This window comes from Cydia amplana, chromosome 17 (assembly GCF_948474715.1).
Source record: "Cydia amplana chromosome 17, ilCydAmpl1.1, whole genome shotgun sequence".
Taxonomy (NCBI): Eukaryota; Metazoa; Arthropoda; class Insecta; order Lepidoptera; family Tortricidae; genus Cydia; species Cydia amplana.
This window is the reverse complement of record NC_086085.1, coordinates 11,514,071-11,530,794: the sequence shown is the minus strand read 5'-3', so window position 1 is coordinate 11,530,794 and position 16,724 is coordinate 11,514,071. Positions and strand designations below refer to the sequence as shown.

The 16,724-nt window shown below is 39.0% G+C and overlaps 3 protein-coding genes across 3 annotated transcripts; 2 read left to right on the top strand and 1 right to left on the bottom strand.

Annotated features, from left to right (window-relative positions):
- Positions 1-254: 254 nt before the first annotated feature.
- LOC134655975 (general odorant-binding protein 83a-like) lies at positions 255-6,592 on the top strand. The gene is made up of 6 exons (XM_063511490.1): positions 255-366; positions 799-874; positions 1,309-1,361; positions 3,378-3,413; positions 3,497-3,676; positions 6,521-6,592. The coding sequence occupies exons 1-6, from the start codon at positions 316-318 to the stop codon at positions 6,536-6,538; spliced, it is 414 nt and encodes a 137-aa protein (XP_063367560.1). The 5' UTR covers positions 255-315; the 3' UTR covers positions 6,539-6,592.
- Positions 6,593-8,204: 1,612 nt separating this feature from the next.
- Positions 8,205-10,051, bottom strand: LOC134655974 (phosphatidylinositol N-acetylglucosaminyltransferase subunit H-like). The gene is made up of 4 exons (XM_063511489.1): positions 9,708-10,051; positions 9,378-9,502; positions 9,187-9,267; positions 8,205-8,337 (listed from the first exon to the last, which is right to left on the bottom strand). Exons 1-4 carry the CDS (start codon positions 9,994-9,996, stop codon positions 8,239-8,241), a joined length of 594 nt encoding a protein of 197 aa, XP_063367559.1. The 5' UTR covers positions 9,997-10,051; the 3' UTR covers positions 8,205-8,238.
- Positions 10,052-10,555: 504 nt separating this feature from the next.
- Positions 10,556-14,123, top strand: LOC134655972 (cilia- and flagella-associated protein 36). Its single transcript, XM_063511487.1, has 7 exons — positions 10,556-10,793; positions 10,876-10,952; positions 11,317-11,520; positions 11,966-12,102; positions 12,419-12,614; positions 12,888-13,014; positions 13,953-14,123. The coding sequence occupies exons 1-7, from the start codon at positions 10,679-10,681 to the stop codon at positions 14,102-14,104; spliced, it is 1,008 nt and encodes a 335-aa protein (XP_063367557.1). The 5' UTR covers positions 10,556-10,678; the 3' UTR covers positions 14,105-14,123.
- Positions 14,124-16,724: the final 2,601 nt, after the last annotated feature.

Genomic DNA, 16,724 nt, shown 5'->3' with positions numbered 1-16,724 from the left:
TTTCGGGTACCTACCTAAGATATGTCTGGGTAAGGCAACGCCCCCGATCTACGTGTTCACTGTTACTTCGTCCTTTTTTATTCGTAAAATTCATACTATATGAGTATAATATTGTGAAATGCTGACTTATGATCATGTTACATTATGGTTAATAAATAAACTAAAACTAAAGATAAAGTTTTATGACCAATCGGTGCAAAAAAAAAATATTTCGTCAACACTTGCTACGTCTAGTTCAATCTATGGTCTGTGAATGGGCGGTATTCTGGCGACGGTAATAAAACGAGTTGGCAGCAAAATCGTCACGCTAAAACCATGGAGTGGTTGATGGTGCTATGTCTATTAGCTGTGGGCGTTCAAGCTGAGGTAATTAAATATTTTATTATTAATAACTATTAGGCCCACTTGTACTATCTAACCCGGGCTTAATCGGTTAAACCTGGAGTTGCCAGTACAATTTGACACTGGGTTAACGTCTAACCCCGGGTTAGTGGAATGGTGCAAATGGGCCTTAGGTCCTTACGAGCATAGGAGTTGCCTAGATGGGGATTGGACTGGATATTAAAAATTATAGTTTCATTTATAATTTAAAGGAAAACTTGAAATAATCACCACTATGGGCATGACTGGAACTTGCCACCTTGTAGAACGCCGGTCTAATAGTTAACCAACTAAGCTACCGAAGCTTACCAGAAGCGTGCGATTTTTTTTTGTTCGTGATTTATGTGAAGCGATGATTTTTTCCATATTTACAAAGTTATTTACTTATGTACTTTTATTTATTTATTTTTATTACAGTTTCCGACAAAAGAATTTCTCGAAGTCCTAAAACCTGTCGTAGCAAAATGCGAAGCGAGCACCGGAGTTGATAAAGGTAACTTTTATTCACTGTATGTGTATAAGTATAATCCACAGCGTAATTAACAGCTCCGAGGAACTGTTGGGGATAAAGATCCAAAGTTTAATATTTCGAATGAAATAATCACTTCACTACTTACATCTCATAAAACAAAGTCCCCGGCCGCGTCTGTCTGTTTGTGTGTATGTACCTATGTTCGCGATAAACTCAAAAACTTTATGAATGAATTCATTGATTATAACACCTTCACTGCCAACGTTTTCGTAGCGCTACGCTCGTAGCTGATCCCAGTGTTTTTCCGCTTTGTAGAGGAAAGGGACTACGAACAGAAAATCCGCTGAGCGGATTCCTGACACTCAATGTGATAATTGTGTCCATACAATTTTGCAGCTCGCTGTACGTTTAATAGGTAATAATAAGTGAGTAAAATAGGTATTATCTATTTTCAGCTCTTGTAGATGACTTCAGCAAAGGTACCATGGTCGACGATGAGAAATTAAAGGTAATGAATTAAATACATTAAGTAAATAATTGAAACGGACAGCCCTACTTATCACACAACTCCGATGGTTGAAGGTAGAGTTTAAAGCGGTACCAATTTTTCTAGTAAAAGGTTTGGGACGCTAATTATGTACAATAAAAATACAATACAAGTAATACAACGTAGGTACGTTTAGTTTTAGACTTGTACTCTGCATTATTTACATACCCTATGGGGTCTGTGCGAAAAGAGAAGAGTCGTAGAGTGTATGGGCTCCCCTACATTTCACGACTCTCCTCTTTCCGCACAGACTCTATAGAAGATCATAGTACATACCTAGATAAATTTATAGTAGCTAAGGTATTTAGAACGAAAATATACTGAATGAAAATCACGTATAATGAATGAAAAATACAACCAGATGTTTCGTACCCTTTACACGAGTACAACGTTCGTGGTCAACTGGTGAACTGGTGAGGATAATGGTGTTACTTACTTAAACAAGCAACAACGGTTGCACTCCGGGAGTGCAGATAGAAGTAAAAACTCACCTCACTATGTTACCGACGCCCGGTAACACGATAGGTACATACGTTTAGCGGAGGTATTCTATTTATTTATTATATATTATTATCGTCATTCTCAAATAAAATTACACTTTTTCATTGACATGTTTATTTACATACTGCCATGACAACGTCAAATTATTTGAACATAGGTAAAGAGTCTTGAAAAGGAGTCCGCAACATAAATGTCAAATAACATTGAGTTTTTCTTTACTGATTTAAATGCCATCTAAATTATGAGTGGCCATCTAAACCTTACGCCCCTTACGGTCACGTGATCGCCTTACGCCCCTTACGGTCACGTGATCGCCTTACGCCCCTTACGGTCACGTGATCACCTTACGCTGTCTCGAGTTTATCAATTTTCCCCACCTCAAAAAGTGCCCAACGCCGCTAAAGAAGTTTTCACTTCAAAAATGTTTGAGTAATTTATAATAACATTACAGCAAACTTTTATTTCATGAGTAGGTAACTATTTAACTATCGCGGTAATTAACCGCAGACAATATAGGAAAGAACATCGACAAAATTTTATAAAATCCCAAGACCCGATTATCTCAAAAAAATACGTTTAAAAAGAAGAACTTGTTCAAAGTTTGCGATGTTACATCACTTTACCTATACTTTGTATGAGGCTCTTGAGATTTTAATACGTGTAGTTAAACATTTTGTAACTTACCTACTGTGCGATAGAGCGCCCGTGGGACATGGTGTGAGAAATTACATCTACCTAACAATTCCGTTTAAAGCAAGAATTCTAAGTGTCAAAGATTAAAGCTTTAAGGTGGTTCACTTTCCATAAGTGCGCATCTATCTACTGTCACTTCCTGGCCAAGGCAAGACTTAAAACTTTAGACAAACCACGGACGGTAAAGGTAAAGCCCCAGATCGCATATTTATGGCCCTCACCTTCGGTTCGGGCCACAAACACCTGCGATCTGGAGCATTCACGAATTCTCCTCCCTAATAGTACATTACATATAATGTACTATTTAATAACGCAATTCTTTTTTGTATGGAAAGCGAACCACCTTAAGTGTGCAGTTGTTTTATCCGATAAAACGCGATGCTTTTGCCGCGGACCTTTTTCATCAAAATACCTAAACTAAGGACCATAGTAAAATGTTTTACGCGGTAAACGCAGCGGTAAGCGCATTCATCAAACGCGCGCTTTATGGCAACTTCTATCAGTAAGAAATACGTTACTTTCAAGTAATGCCATTAGGTACTGTTGAAAATGTAGTAATTGGAATGAGATGTAGTACTCGTAATATGAAAATTGGAATGGAAAAAACCACGAAAGAACGAAGGAGTGACTTAAAGTAGTACCTAGGTATTATATATTTATTAAGACATTCTAATAGTAAGTTTACCTATACTAACAGCGTCTGGTCTGCTTTAGATTAGATTAGATTAGATCATCAAATGTGTAAAAACCTTTGAAATGATATACACTTTTTTTCGTTCGCAGTGTTACATGAAATGCATTTTTCTGGAATTTCAAGTGGTAAGTACAAGCTAAATAGCTACTTATCTACCAGATTCATAGTGAAGTGTTTTTTTTTTAATAAGTGTACTCATAATTTCCAGCTAGACGAAACAACAGGCCATTTCCGATACGAGAAGATGCTAAGCGCTATCCCCCAGGAGATGAAAAGCATTGCGTATGAAATGGGCCGCAATTGCATCCACTTCAAGGGGGAGGGGGCCGCCAATCTCTGCCAGGTGTCCTATGACCTGCATAGATGCTGGCAACAAGCGGACCCTGAGGTAGGCTATAACATACTGTACCCTACTCGTACCCTTAGGGCTCATTTAGACGGCGCGCGAACTCGTATACGATTTTAGTTACCTACATTGCGGACCATTGAGGTGACATCAATTCAGCCGACCGATCAAATGACGCAATGTAATGAAACTCGCATGCGAGTTCTCGCACCGTCTAAATGAGCCCTTAGTAATGAAAAGCCTTGAGGTAAGTTATGAAGTAGGTAGTAGACGAAAAGCAACGCGTATAAAATGGGCCGCAATTGCATCCACTTTAAAAGGGGGCCACTGTTAATCAGTCCGCCGGACTATATCGGCCTGTCAGTTAAACACAAAAGGTGACAGCTCCGAACAACTGACAGGCCGATATCGTCCGGCGGACTGAACATCAGTGGGCCCCTTAAAAGAGCGGGGGGCGCTAAATGTAGGACGGGTACCCGATGGGCCGCAATGGGGTTGGCTTGGGGTTGCCCGGTCGAAGTATTTTACAGTGGCCTAGGTTTTACCATTTCTAGCTTTATTTCTAATTGTATGGCCTGGATGCTAAACGAGAGACAACTTTCTACCTACTCAAGTCTATCACCACCTTTATGAATTATATTTTAATTGGTAGTCAGGTCTTAGCCTCACTAGAGAAGTCTGAAAAAACCTTTTGTTTTAAAACGAATAGGTAACATAATTGTTCATTCAGCACACGAGTACGAACGTAATTAATTAGCTTAATGATGTTCCCTAATTGCACACGACGAATCACGTCACGGCAGGAGTTGCTCTGAATTATTTGCTTTTCATTTGTAAAGTGGGTTGTGGAGTGGATATGCTCAGCAACAAGACGCCGCAAATCGGTAGCTCGTTGGGGTATTACGGGCTTGCAAGATACAATGTAGAAAATAACTTCAGTGTATGTTTGTATGCTTTTATTGTCGCCTACCGCAAGTATAGTTGGTCAAACCAATTTGTCAGTAAATAAGAACCAAAAAAACTATACTCATCCTTTTCTTTGGGTGCTAGAACTAGTGTATGACAAAGATAGTGTGATTTTTCTGTCTATGTTTGAAATGAGACAGTCCTTTGACAAACTATATTCATTTCTTTGTATGGTTGGGCCTCAGGAGGTTATAATAAATGTTTCTACTTTAAAACAAAACTAAATTAATTGCTTCATAATCCATATCCAATATACTATTGATCCGCACTTCATATCATGTGTAACTAACACAGTATCTCAATTATTTAGAGTAAGTAATAATCAATAATGTTAGTGAATATAACAAGGCAATTAATTATCTACCTGCGCCGGCTTGATTAAGGATAGATTACGAGATTAATATGTAACACCTACGCAACGGTTTTACAATCAGGATGTTAGACAATAGACATGCAATGCTGTAAGTCTAATTATAGGTAAGTAGGTACAGCCACAACACACGGGATTGTTACGCCATTTAGGGTTCTAGCTAAATTGGACATTCCATAACGTACCTGTTAAGTATGGAAAAACCAATTTAGCTAGGACCCTAAATGGCGTAACAATCCCTTGTGGTCACTGAACTAGGCAATTATTGATAGAGAACGTAGGAAGATGCTACACCCACAACATGTCATGTAAGTATATAAACTGACGAGCAGTGGCGTAGCTGAGTAGGTAGGCGTGGGCGAATGGGGCGTTCGCCAACGGCCTCGCACTTAGGGGGGCCTCGCAAAGCCAATCTTTTCATTACCTAAGGAAAACACATTGAAAAGGGCCGCGCAAATGTGGTTTTCGCCCGGCTAGGTTGGTGACGAGAGTTGCTAAGCTCAATTTGAAGTTTCTTTAGACCGACGTAGAACGGAACTCTTCAACGACGCATAAGTGTAAGGCCTGAGTGAACGCTCGTGTTGGGCGTGCAGCGAGGCGGGGCGTGCGGCGTGTATGTTAAACAAATGCAAGCGTATAGGAGCGGCCTTAGTGCACGCTGCTCAAATCACTTGTGAGCCCGACGCCCGCCATGCTGTACGCCCCGCCGAACGCTCCGCTTCGAGCATCCACTCGGGCCTTACACTAAAAGAGTTAAAAGCGAGGCGAGCGCGCAACGTGTTCGCCGCGAGTGCGCAACAAGTTCTACGAATTATTTATAATTTCATAAATTAACACTGACAGCAGGCTATCCACATGTTAATTGTACACGAGTAATATTATTCCTTTTATATGCGCTATCAAATGTTTGAAGTCGGTGCCATTTCGGTGTCATTTTAAGGGAGATCGTGCCTTAGCACCTACATTTTTTTGCAACCTACAACAGCGCGACAGTAGCGATAACTGGTCAAAACAAAAGATGCACCAATTTTAGACTAAAACATTTGGAACCCCTTCCACACGCCACAATGAAATTGCCAATCAGACCAATAGCATCGAAAATTGTCCGATTAGCGTCCGCCTCCTCGATTCGTCACAATCAAAATCCACAGTAAGTATTCCTATTCACACTGTACAATTCTGTGCCCTAGTAAATAGGAATAGGGGTAATAAGTCTCGGGTAGCGCAGGTGTAAAAGGGTGTAAGTTCCATGTAACACTTGTGTCCTTTTACACCTAAGCTTCGCAAGACTTTTACCCTTTTTCACTAGTAGTAGTAGTAGCAGAGTTTGCCCCGTAAAATTACTGTTGTGCCGTCAGAAAGTTTCCAAAATTGCAAAATTTCCACATGGAAACATTTCGAAACTTTTCATACGTATTAGACGCAGTCATAACATTGGGCGTTTCATGATCTGGCCAAAACCCGGAACGAACACATTACTCATTTCCCTTATATTCACAGAGGGTAGATTTTTGTCAGTCGTATACTAATGTTTTATTTATTTTTTTCAGCATTATTTCCTCATGTGAGCGGTGCCGTCTTCGCTTGGTTGTAGGTAAAGGATAATCCGCACTAATTCTTTCACAAAATACGAATTTATGGATCAACCCTTAGGATGGAACAATAAAGACATAGTATCATATTCGTAATGTTGTTTATTCTTTACTTAATTCCTTCGTATTCATATCGCCAAAAACGTTAGGTGTACCTATATAACTATAGGTATACTCATGTTAAGAGTCTCGCGATCCCGCCGCTTAACTAGACACAATAATAATATGAGCTTCACTTCTTATAGAGTACCTACTTATGGCCAAAGAGTTATTCATTGTAGAAGAGGCCTCCGGAAAAAACGTGCCCTCGAGCTTGACAGCCAAACTATAGATGGCGCTACACGGCAACCAGTTTTGTGTGTTACCGCATAATGTATGGAGTTATACAGCAGCATCTAATTCTAAATCAAATTCGAGGCAAAACTTTTCGTATACTTTACACCTCTTCTACTATTAATAACTCTTTGGTATGCCTAAGTATTGACGAAACATGTAACTGTAAAAACACTCAAGAGTCCTTGGTTTATTAAATGAAAAAAACTATATTAATCCTTAGATTTATTTCTAACAATGTTGAGCACTGACATGGTGATTCTTTTAAATCTTGTAGCCTTACATTATTTACATATACATATTTCTTATAACATAATGATTGTTCAAAATGTAGATTGACTAGACACAAAGAGGGTAACTACTATGTACTTACTTGTTCTAATTATTTTATAATTGTAACGGAATGTTTAAGATAATAAAGAGTATAAAGACAAGTTATATTCTTATTGAATAGACACCTAAATATAAGACTAATGTAGTCAGTTTCTTAATACAATGGAACTTCAACAACTCGTTTAAAGCCCCGTCTCCATATCGCGCGGCAAACCATCGAACGTTGGCTCGCTCGGCAGCCGCGCGCAATGGATACCGGGCGCATCGAGTTGGCTCGCGCGGCAGCCCGGTATCCATTGCGCGCGGCTGCCGCGCGAGCGAATGTTCGATGGTTTGCCGCGCGATATGGAGACGGGGCTTTACAATTCATTCAATATTCTAGATACAGTATTTCAACAGTTACAATTTTAAAAATTCCCTTTTTACCTAGCACTTTCAAAGTTGATGACTGGTTCTTTAAATAAAAAAAAAATAAAAAAAAACATACAACCAAATTGATAACCTCCTCCTTTTAGATTTGGAAGTTGGTTAAAAAAATAGGACTGAAGTTGAATAACATACCAAAGAGGCTCAAAAAGTATTCTACTCACAACTAAAGTTCTATTAGATTAGACTCATAAGGCTACCTAAGTACAGTCAGCAGCAATAGTTGATAAGCGGGCGAGGTGTTCAAAATTACCTTGACGCGCTCTTATTCTCTTAACAATAAATTCGCGTCAAGATCATTTTGAACACCTCGCCCGCTTAGCAATAATTGCTGCTGACTGTACCTACTCGAGAGAGATGAAAAACGCAAGGTGGATAGGGCTCATAACTTATAAATCCCACAAAAATGCATGTTTAGTTAATTTAAATGACAAACCATGTAATGTGTCCATGGAAAGTAGATTCAATTAGTGAAAAAGAAATGTGAAATGTGTGTGTGAAATTAGTGAAAAGAAAAAGTTGATTCACCTAGGTATATGCAGTATATGCCCCATCTTGTAGTTACAGTATTTGACTGTGTTAAATTAGTTTCCTATATCTCCGGCACCAATGGCCTGTTCTGTTAGCAGATCCTGGATCTCCTTGTAAATGCTCTCCAGCATCAGAAGCCGTGGCTTGGTGTACTGTAACATCATTGAAATAGATTAGCTTATTACCAATTTTACCATATAGGACTAACATACAGGACATTTATTTATCTTACAATGAATTATCTGATGCAAGGGTTCCCAAATGTTTTTGTTCTAAGGTGCAGTGGGGTGAGAAATCGTAGCTCATAATAATTAATATGGCTGCCAAAAAATATGAATTGCAATCTTGAAGCTTTTCTCTATTTACTTCATTGATTCAAAACCTGATTAAACAACTGTCGCTCAATAGAAAAAATCATGGACATTAGAAATATAATAAATATACTGAAACACACCCAACTTGTCAGTAGAAAAAGGCGCGTAATTCAAATTTTCTATTGGAAGTAAACTCTTTGTGAGGCACATTTTTTAATTGCCGTATTTTTCTACTGACAAGGTCACTGTGCCAGAGTATATAATGACACTAAATTACTATAATAATAACAGTCATTATAATGTTAAGCCTGCCTGCTAAGCCGCGGTCCTGGGTTCGAATCCTGGTAAGGGCATTTATTTGTGTGATTAACACAGATATTTCGTTGGGTGACAAGTAAAAGTCACTAACTAACACCATTGAAATTATTGGACAATAAACCGTGTTAAAAGTGTAATGAAGTGCATTGTTACTTTAATTTTTTGATAGTACTTAGTGACTTTTACTTGTCACCCGACGATTTGTTCCTGAGTCTTGGGTGTTTTCTATGTATTTATGTATTTGTATATTATATATATCGTTGTCTGAGTACCCACAACACAAGCCTTCTTGAGCTTACTGTGGGACTTAGTCAATCTGTGTAAGAATGTCCTATAATATTTATTAAAAAAAAAATGTTAGCTGCTTACCTTGAATAATGGTATTAATTTTACTGGCTCATAATCACTATTGATTTTAACTAATAAGGTTAGGAAATACAGAACACGATTCTGAAACAAAAAATAATAATTTTAAAACTTTTAAACTTTCAACATTAAGTTTTTTTTTTATTGTTTCACTTTTATTTCATAGGTTACTTATGTTTATTAATGTTACTTACCAGCTTAATAGCTTCATTAATAATGATGTCATCTATTTTGGTCCACGGCACAAAGTTGTCTTCCCGGCCAACGACATATTGCACTGAGCTTTGTATTCCCACAGTTGGAATGACTAACAGTGTCTCTGAAATCACGCTTTATAATTTAACACAGGCAGTAGTTGATACCAACCAACTTATATTTAAATTTTCATAACTGTGTTGTTAAACATTGTGATCAAAAGAATAGTTTCTAGTTGGATAATATATTTATTTATGGCAATAGCTTCTTAGTAACTAAGTGGCTCCTTATGTAAAAGAGTGTCGTTTAATATAAATTAAATAACATACCTGACTGAACACTGTGCGTAACCCAAAAGAATACTATAAATGATAAAACTGTAACTATCACTACCAGTATAGTCAAATTGATTCGAACGTAAATAAGAAAGACAATATTGGCCAGTATAGCTATTAATAGCGAAATTATGGACCAATTTGATTTACGTTCCTCATTACTGCTGCTGTATGATATGGTAAACTGTCTGGATTTCGGCGAACTGTTTCTACCGTCCACTCTGAGTGATAACATGACTCCGTTAACATTCTCGTACTTCAGCGTTTTGTCGCCTTTCGACATATGGCAGTGCTTTGGCTAAGCTTGTTAATTAACGAGTATTTTATTTATTTCCAATTTGTTTTGAAAACATTAATTTATCAATATCAGATAAATGTCACTTTGACATATAAACAACGTAGTCGTCTTTTCCTGGGTTTCACTGAGTCCAATTCAAGCTAAAAAATTAAAATAAATTATTTCTTGACTGTAAAAACATTGTATTTTTGATTAGGAAATCAAATTCATTATTATAGATGTTTATGTATTTAGGGGTTTGATGAACTGGCAGTGGATTAAGAATATTAAAGATACTATCATCGTAATTTATACGACCACTACAATTCGGACATAAATTTGCGCTCAGTAGAAAAATACTCTTTAATAAGTTCAAGTAAACGAAAATTGTCTACTCGAACTTTATAATTCTTTTTAAAACGTTTATTTAGATGCAGTGTATTTGAGCCAAAATAATTCAATTTAAATACTAAAAAAGTGTACTTTACTGTAATGGATTCACTGATGAATTTACAATGAGCTAAAAATTATTAAAAATCCTCAAGGGGATGAAATTGATGCGGATATAAGACAGGAGGTAACCATAACAACTTCTAATACAAATACATACACATTAGCGTAAAAGTATTCTAGGAGGAAAGTGTTAAAGAAATTAATTGAACCCTTTTCAATTGGTAAAGATTTGGTCATGTCGACGGACAGTTCAGATGGCAATGCGTGGGTGTTTGACTCTCTTGTGGGGTTTCTACACGGTCCTGTATGGAATGTCCCATTGCAGACTTTTATAGAAGAGAAGTCTCTGCGTGAGTAATCTAATAAACAGATACCTTATTAGATAGGTACAGACTTATTCTTGTACGTACGTGTGGTTCATTTTGTATACAGCTTTTGAGCCTACGGACAATGGGGATATCTTGGACAGGCCAGAATACAAGAAGATTCATGATGAATATCGGAATCTGGTAAGTGACAGAAAATGATTACCTATATAGTTCTTTGCCTACCGTCCATCTGACCTACCGACCTACGTGCATGAACTATAGGGGGCAGCACAGCAGCCGTAAAATTATTGGCGCGAGGCGTAAAAGTTTATGCTTCCGTTGTAACCCACAAGATGGCAGAACCTACTATGCACAAGAAACCGTACGAGAACGGTAGATGGCAGCACTTGCTTTGACAATCTACATGTTTATGTTTCCGATTCAGGCCACAAGATGGCAGACCCTTCAACGCGCACGGTCCCTTACGACCTTACATACTTTTTATTCTTATGATTGCGTTTAAATTTAGATACAAAAGTGGATAATAAATAAACCAATACGACAGGTAGATGTGATGCTCGGATCCTTCATGGACGACATCGGAATCTCCGCAGACCAGTTCGAGGCTGCATGTCGTCTGTCCGCTCGTGATCTGGCCGGACTACCCGCACAGTTCCACCGGCGGCTGTTTGAGCAGATCTGGGCTGCCAACGACTACGATATCTTCGTTAAGATGATGACGCATAAAAATGTTGAGCTGCAGCTGCAGGTTAGTCAAAATACCTCCGAAGGAGGAAGCCGACGACTATAGTCGGGAAACATTTAGATACCTCCCACTTCATTCTCTGCTCGCAGGGTCACTCTCTATGGGTGCCCCTGATCATGTCAATATCTAAATCCCAAGTATTAAAGCAGGCACTGGTTTTACGAAACCAATGCAATCTGACTTTCAAACCCATAGGAGGAAACTAGACCATGCCTAATAAGATTTAAGGAATCCGGTTAAGCTTCTCTTTTTGATAAACTCATGGTGCGTGAACTTATACTGGTCACAGACCAATTGTACTGTATTTGAACCCAATACCTACATTTGGAAGTTGCACGCGTTACAGCTAGGCTAACGACATTTTCATTCCTTCTGGACGTACCTACCTAAACTATAATATACATTATCTTGATAGCAACAGTGTTGTTGAGAATGTGTTCTGTCAAAGGCACTAGAGTTGATCGAGAGGCGTTTTGGAGCATTGCCCAGCATATTTGCAACCGTACCGGAAGACCTGGAGACGTCCCGAAGCGACGAGAGCGAAGACTGGCCTGATCCTGACGATGTCATGACTGAGATTAAAAAGTAAGAAGAATGTGTTGAACCTACTTTAACTAAACGTACAGTATGTCGTATCGTACCTACTAAGGTACTCAATGCCGCATGCTAAGTAGTTTTCCAAATTCAGAACTCTAGTTAATAGGACTTTTCCAGTCTTTTTGACAATTTCATAAGTAGGTACCTACTGCGCTGAGTCACAAAATAACCTAGTCAAACTAAGATCATCAAAAACACAGTTCTCAGAGTGAGAGGTCAGGTCATTAATTCTTATTCAATCTTTTGCTGTTTACGCGACTATTGCTAAAGAAAAATTGTATCTGTGGCCTGTATTAACTTTTAGATTACAACTGGAAGATTTCGAAGATAATGCCGTCGTGAACGTTCCTCCTGAAGAAGTGGTTGCTGAAAAGCAAACCCTTTTAACCAAAGCATCCAAGCTTCAAAGCTTTGAAAAGGAGGAATACACTGAGAAAAAGATTAATCCGCCAGAACCCACTATTCTGGAACCCCCAAAACCCGCACCGAAGAAAGTTGAGGTACCTATACTTACCTAGGGATAGTATATTAAGTAGCTTAGGTATAATGCTTAGTACAAATGTCAAAAGGGCATATTTTTATTGGAGTTCATAGAGAAATAAGGCCTTTTGAAAAAACTTTCCTTACATTAATCACCTTTTTTTTCACCATTGTGATATAAAAATACGTTTTTAGGGTTCCGCACTAGCTAGGAACCCTGGTTATAGTTTCGCCATGTCTGTCAGTCCGTCCGAGGCATTGCTCCGTGATCGCAATTGCTAGTTGTCTTTTAGGTAAGCGAGGAAGAAATCCGTGCGCGCCAAGAATACTTGAAGCAGCAGCGAGACAAACTTCTAGCACTGAAGAAGCAGGTCCGCGAGAAAAGGTTGGGCGCCGCTGAAGTTGGAGCTGAAGGCAAAGGTTGGTAATGTCGCAACTTCACGTTCATGTGGCGTATCAGGAATATAAGCGCGAAAATCGAAATTCGCAACTTGCGAGCATTTTTCTCCGTTCCTCTATTTACGCCTTGATTGGAGTAAAAGAGAAAGGTCCCCGCAATTTGCTAATTTCGGTTTTCGCGGCAGGCCCTCAGGTCGGAATTTGGAAAATAGAAAGGGATTATTAGAGCGATTTCACATTGTCCCAACAAAATCAGCTGTTAGAGTGCATTATGGCATCAGTCCTTCTTTCTTGTGTGGTCGACTGGTCGTATCCGATATCCGATCGGACAACGTAAAAACGCTCTTACGCTGCGTTTTGTTCCCTTTAGTTATTCATCTAGTGCCAAGTCTCTGTCTGTTCAGGGACCCTTACCCTGGAGGCAGTACCCGAAAGAACGTGTAAGTAGTGTAACCTTAGGGAGACTTCACACTAGTGTTTCCAGAGCGTCGGCGTCTAAACTCTGGCTGCTGCTCGACGCAACAGCGCAGCAACACCATTTTCCATAGCGCTGACTAGACGCCGACGCTCAAAAGACGCTAGTTTGTGGGTCTTTTACACTCCATGCCTGATTCACAGAATAAGTAATCGTATTATCATACAGAACGGCCACGCACCGCCCCGCCCCGACTCGTATTACCTCGCCCCGCGACTGGCCGCGACATGAATCTGACGGACTTCTGAGGACCTACCGCGAACCACGTTCGACGTGTTGCCTCCCTGTCACACTTACGTACAAATTTACAAGTGCGACAGAGAGACAACACGTCGAACGTGGTTCGCGGTAGGCCCTCTGGCGTCCTCTCAGTAAAGCGACTTACCAACACATACACAATGACGCGTGTACAGACGTGCCGCGCACTCATATAAACGCCAATGATTTTTGATGTATGGCGTGTCCGCCCTGTGCCTGATTTCAGGAGATGGCCCAAGCGGCCAAGCACGGCCCCGCTCTGCGCGCGTGGCGCACGCCGCGCTGGCCGGCGCGCCGCCGCCGCCGACTCCGGACGCGATGCAACTGCGCAAGGCGCTCGCCTCCAAACTGAAGACTGAAGTCGTCGATAACCATTAAATCTGACTGTACTTTTTGACCGGCCGTTCCAAATAGTTTAAACAATGCTAAAACCCACAGATTATAAATGATTCCAACTGTCCAGGAAGTCTTTAGTCGTGGTGTTTCTTTGGATTACGCATGTCTAAAGACACATTTTTTTAAATGATTGCAGCGCCATCTACTATAAGCATTGCACGTTTATTTATTTAAATTCTTGCACAAAAGAAAACTTATCGTACGAAAGGCGGACTTAATGCCAAAAGGCATTCTCAGTCAACCTTAAGGCATAGCAGAGAGATGAAGAGATTATTAATACCTTAGATATGAGTTGCAGCTCTCTCATAAACTTATCAAATCCTAACCTCGTACCCTCTGTGCAATAGTATCAGTTAATAGTCGCATTCCCATTTAATAGCACTTGCTTTGGCCCCCGAGGGCCTACCGCGAACCATGTTCGACGTATTGCCTCCCTGTCACGCTTACGTACGAATTTACAAGTGCGACAGAGAGGCAACACTTCGAAAGTGGTTCGCGGTAGGCCCTCTGGAACTAGAAACGTCAATGAAGAGAATGGTGAACAGTGCAGTTGGCACAAGCAAATCATGTAACTGTAAGGGAATCCTTAACCTTTTCCACGCCGTGTCAAACACAAAAGCTGTCACTCAGACGCCACATCATTGAAGTGTCAAAACTGAAGTTGAACTTTATGTATATGCACGTAGGTCGATGTTGCTCTGTGACCGATTAATCGGTCTTTGGCGTTGAACCTACGGTGCGGATATATCGGTCATTGGCGTCCAAAAGGTTAACTATTTTATTTTACGAGGTATTCTAGCATTGTCACTCATATTGCATTGAAATAAGATTCATTCTCTGAATAAGTAAAGAGCACCTTACAGTAGCGTAGGTTTCTTCCCTTCACATTTACTCGTAAATCTAGGGCGCTAAAACAAGATATTTTCATTTTCTATAGAACTATCGGAATCGGCCGGTATACTTATATGTGATTACACGATAATAATCTAACTTTATTGTGATTAGGTAATGGAAAATAAAATAAAACTTGACGTCGTATTTACCTTATATTTATATTGCTTACTTAACTAGTGACATCATCATAATAGCATTATGTATAGTAAGCTTATTTATTTTACACAACTTGCCAATAGGTAAATCTATTTTCCACTTTAATTTGTGTATAAATTAGTTTGATGGTTGTCCATCGAGAGATAAAAAATAGTCATCGTTACAGCCTACATTCACCTACGACTTCGTATTTTATTCATTTACGAAATGTTATTTCAAGGAATATAAGATTCGCATGTATAATATAATCTAATTGACGGCTCAATGCTATAAACACGCGGCTGTTGGCAGATTTGAAATAAAATTATTACATAAACGTTTCATATTTACAATATACTCTGTCAAATTCACACCACGCATGTAATGGTGATTTTCCCCTCTCGTTTACTGTGCACTTTTAATTTATGAACGCCTAGGTTTTTAAATAAATAGCTTTATACGAAAAAGTCCGAAGGACTAGCAATAATTTACAATGTGTGACCATTTTTCCGATGTATAGCTGTAACATATTGAATGCAGAGATCAATCGTTACGGTTCCAAAAGTTGATATGTATTGAGAGTAGTTTGCAGTAAAAGTGTTGTTTTGTTTTTGAAATGGTGTCTTTAATTTTATTCGCAATATAAGGCGAAGAATAACCTCCAACTCCCAGTTATGTGGCGTTATTATAATATGACACGGTAACCTTACAAGACGCAATTTCTCAAGAATGGTTTATTAGTCCTTTGGTAGCCAAGTCTTTCGTTTAAAATTTAATACGTTCACTGTCCCGTCCCCACATATGGGTCACGGCAAGCCTCTATTAGAAGGCCGTAAGGTTGACAGTTAACAGTTAGGACAGTGAACGTGTTAAATTGTACATCTTTGAACACTTAGTTCAAAGAAGTACAATTTAAATCCATCAATTGGCTAATGAGCATGCAAGTAATATACAGCATGATCACCTCTTTAGCTTTTAATAATGTCTATCACCTATTTAATCCCAATCATTTGCATTCGAGATAACTGAGAGATTTTGTGTCATACGTTGGTCATTATTATAATTGTAATCCAAAAATCAAATGGTTTAGAATCTGTTCAGAACTAGATGATACGAAAGGCGACCAAAGGACTATAAAATCTCTTATAACCCTGGACTCAGTTCTAATACAAACGGACTGCATACATTCCATTAAATGTATCACATGTTCGACCAAACTCGCATTTTAAATAAGCTGAAACATGGCTTTAACCAAGTTTTATACTAACTCGCATACTATTAACGATTATATGCAACAATATAATTTATAAATAATTATACGGGGCAATTTATGATCGCATACGTTGCCCCTAGATAGCAAAAGCCGAAACAATGCTTTGGTCCTGAAATATACCGATTCGTTACAATGTTTTAAATCTAAATTTTCGTACCGAAAGTGTATCGTACTTAACAAATACTAATTGTAAGGATTATATGATGCTGTGTAAGTTTACTGTACATAATAACGTTTGTTAATATTTTTACAACCTTATGGCTACGACTTTAAACCCAAATTCCTCTTCCTAGCTAACCT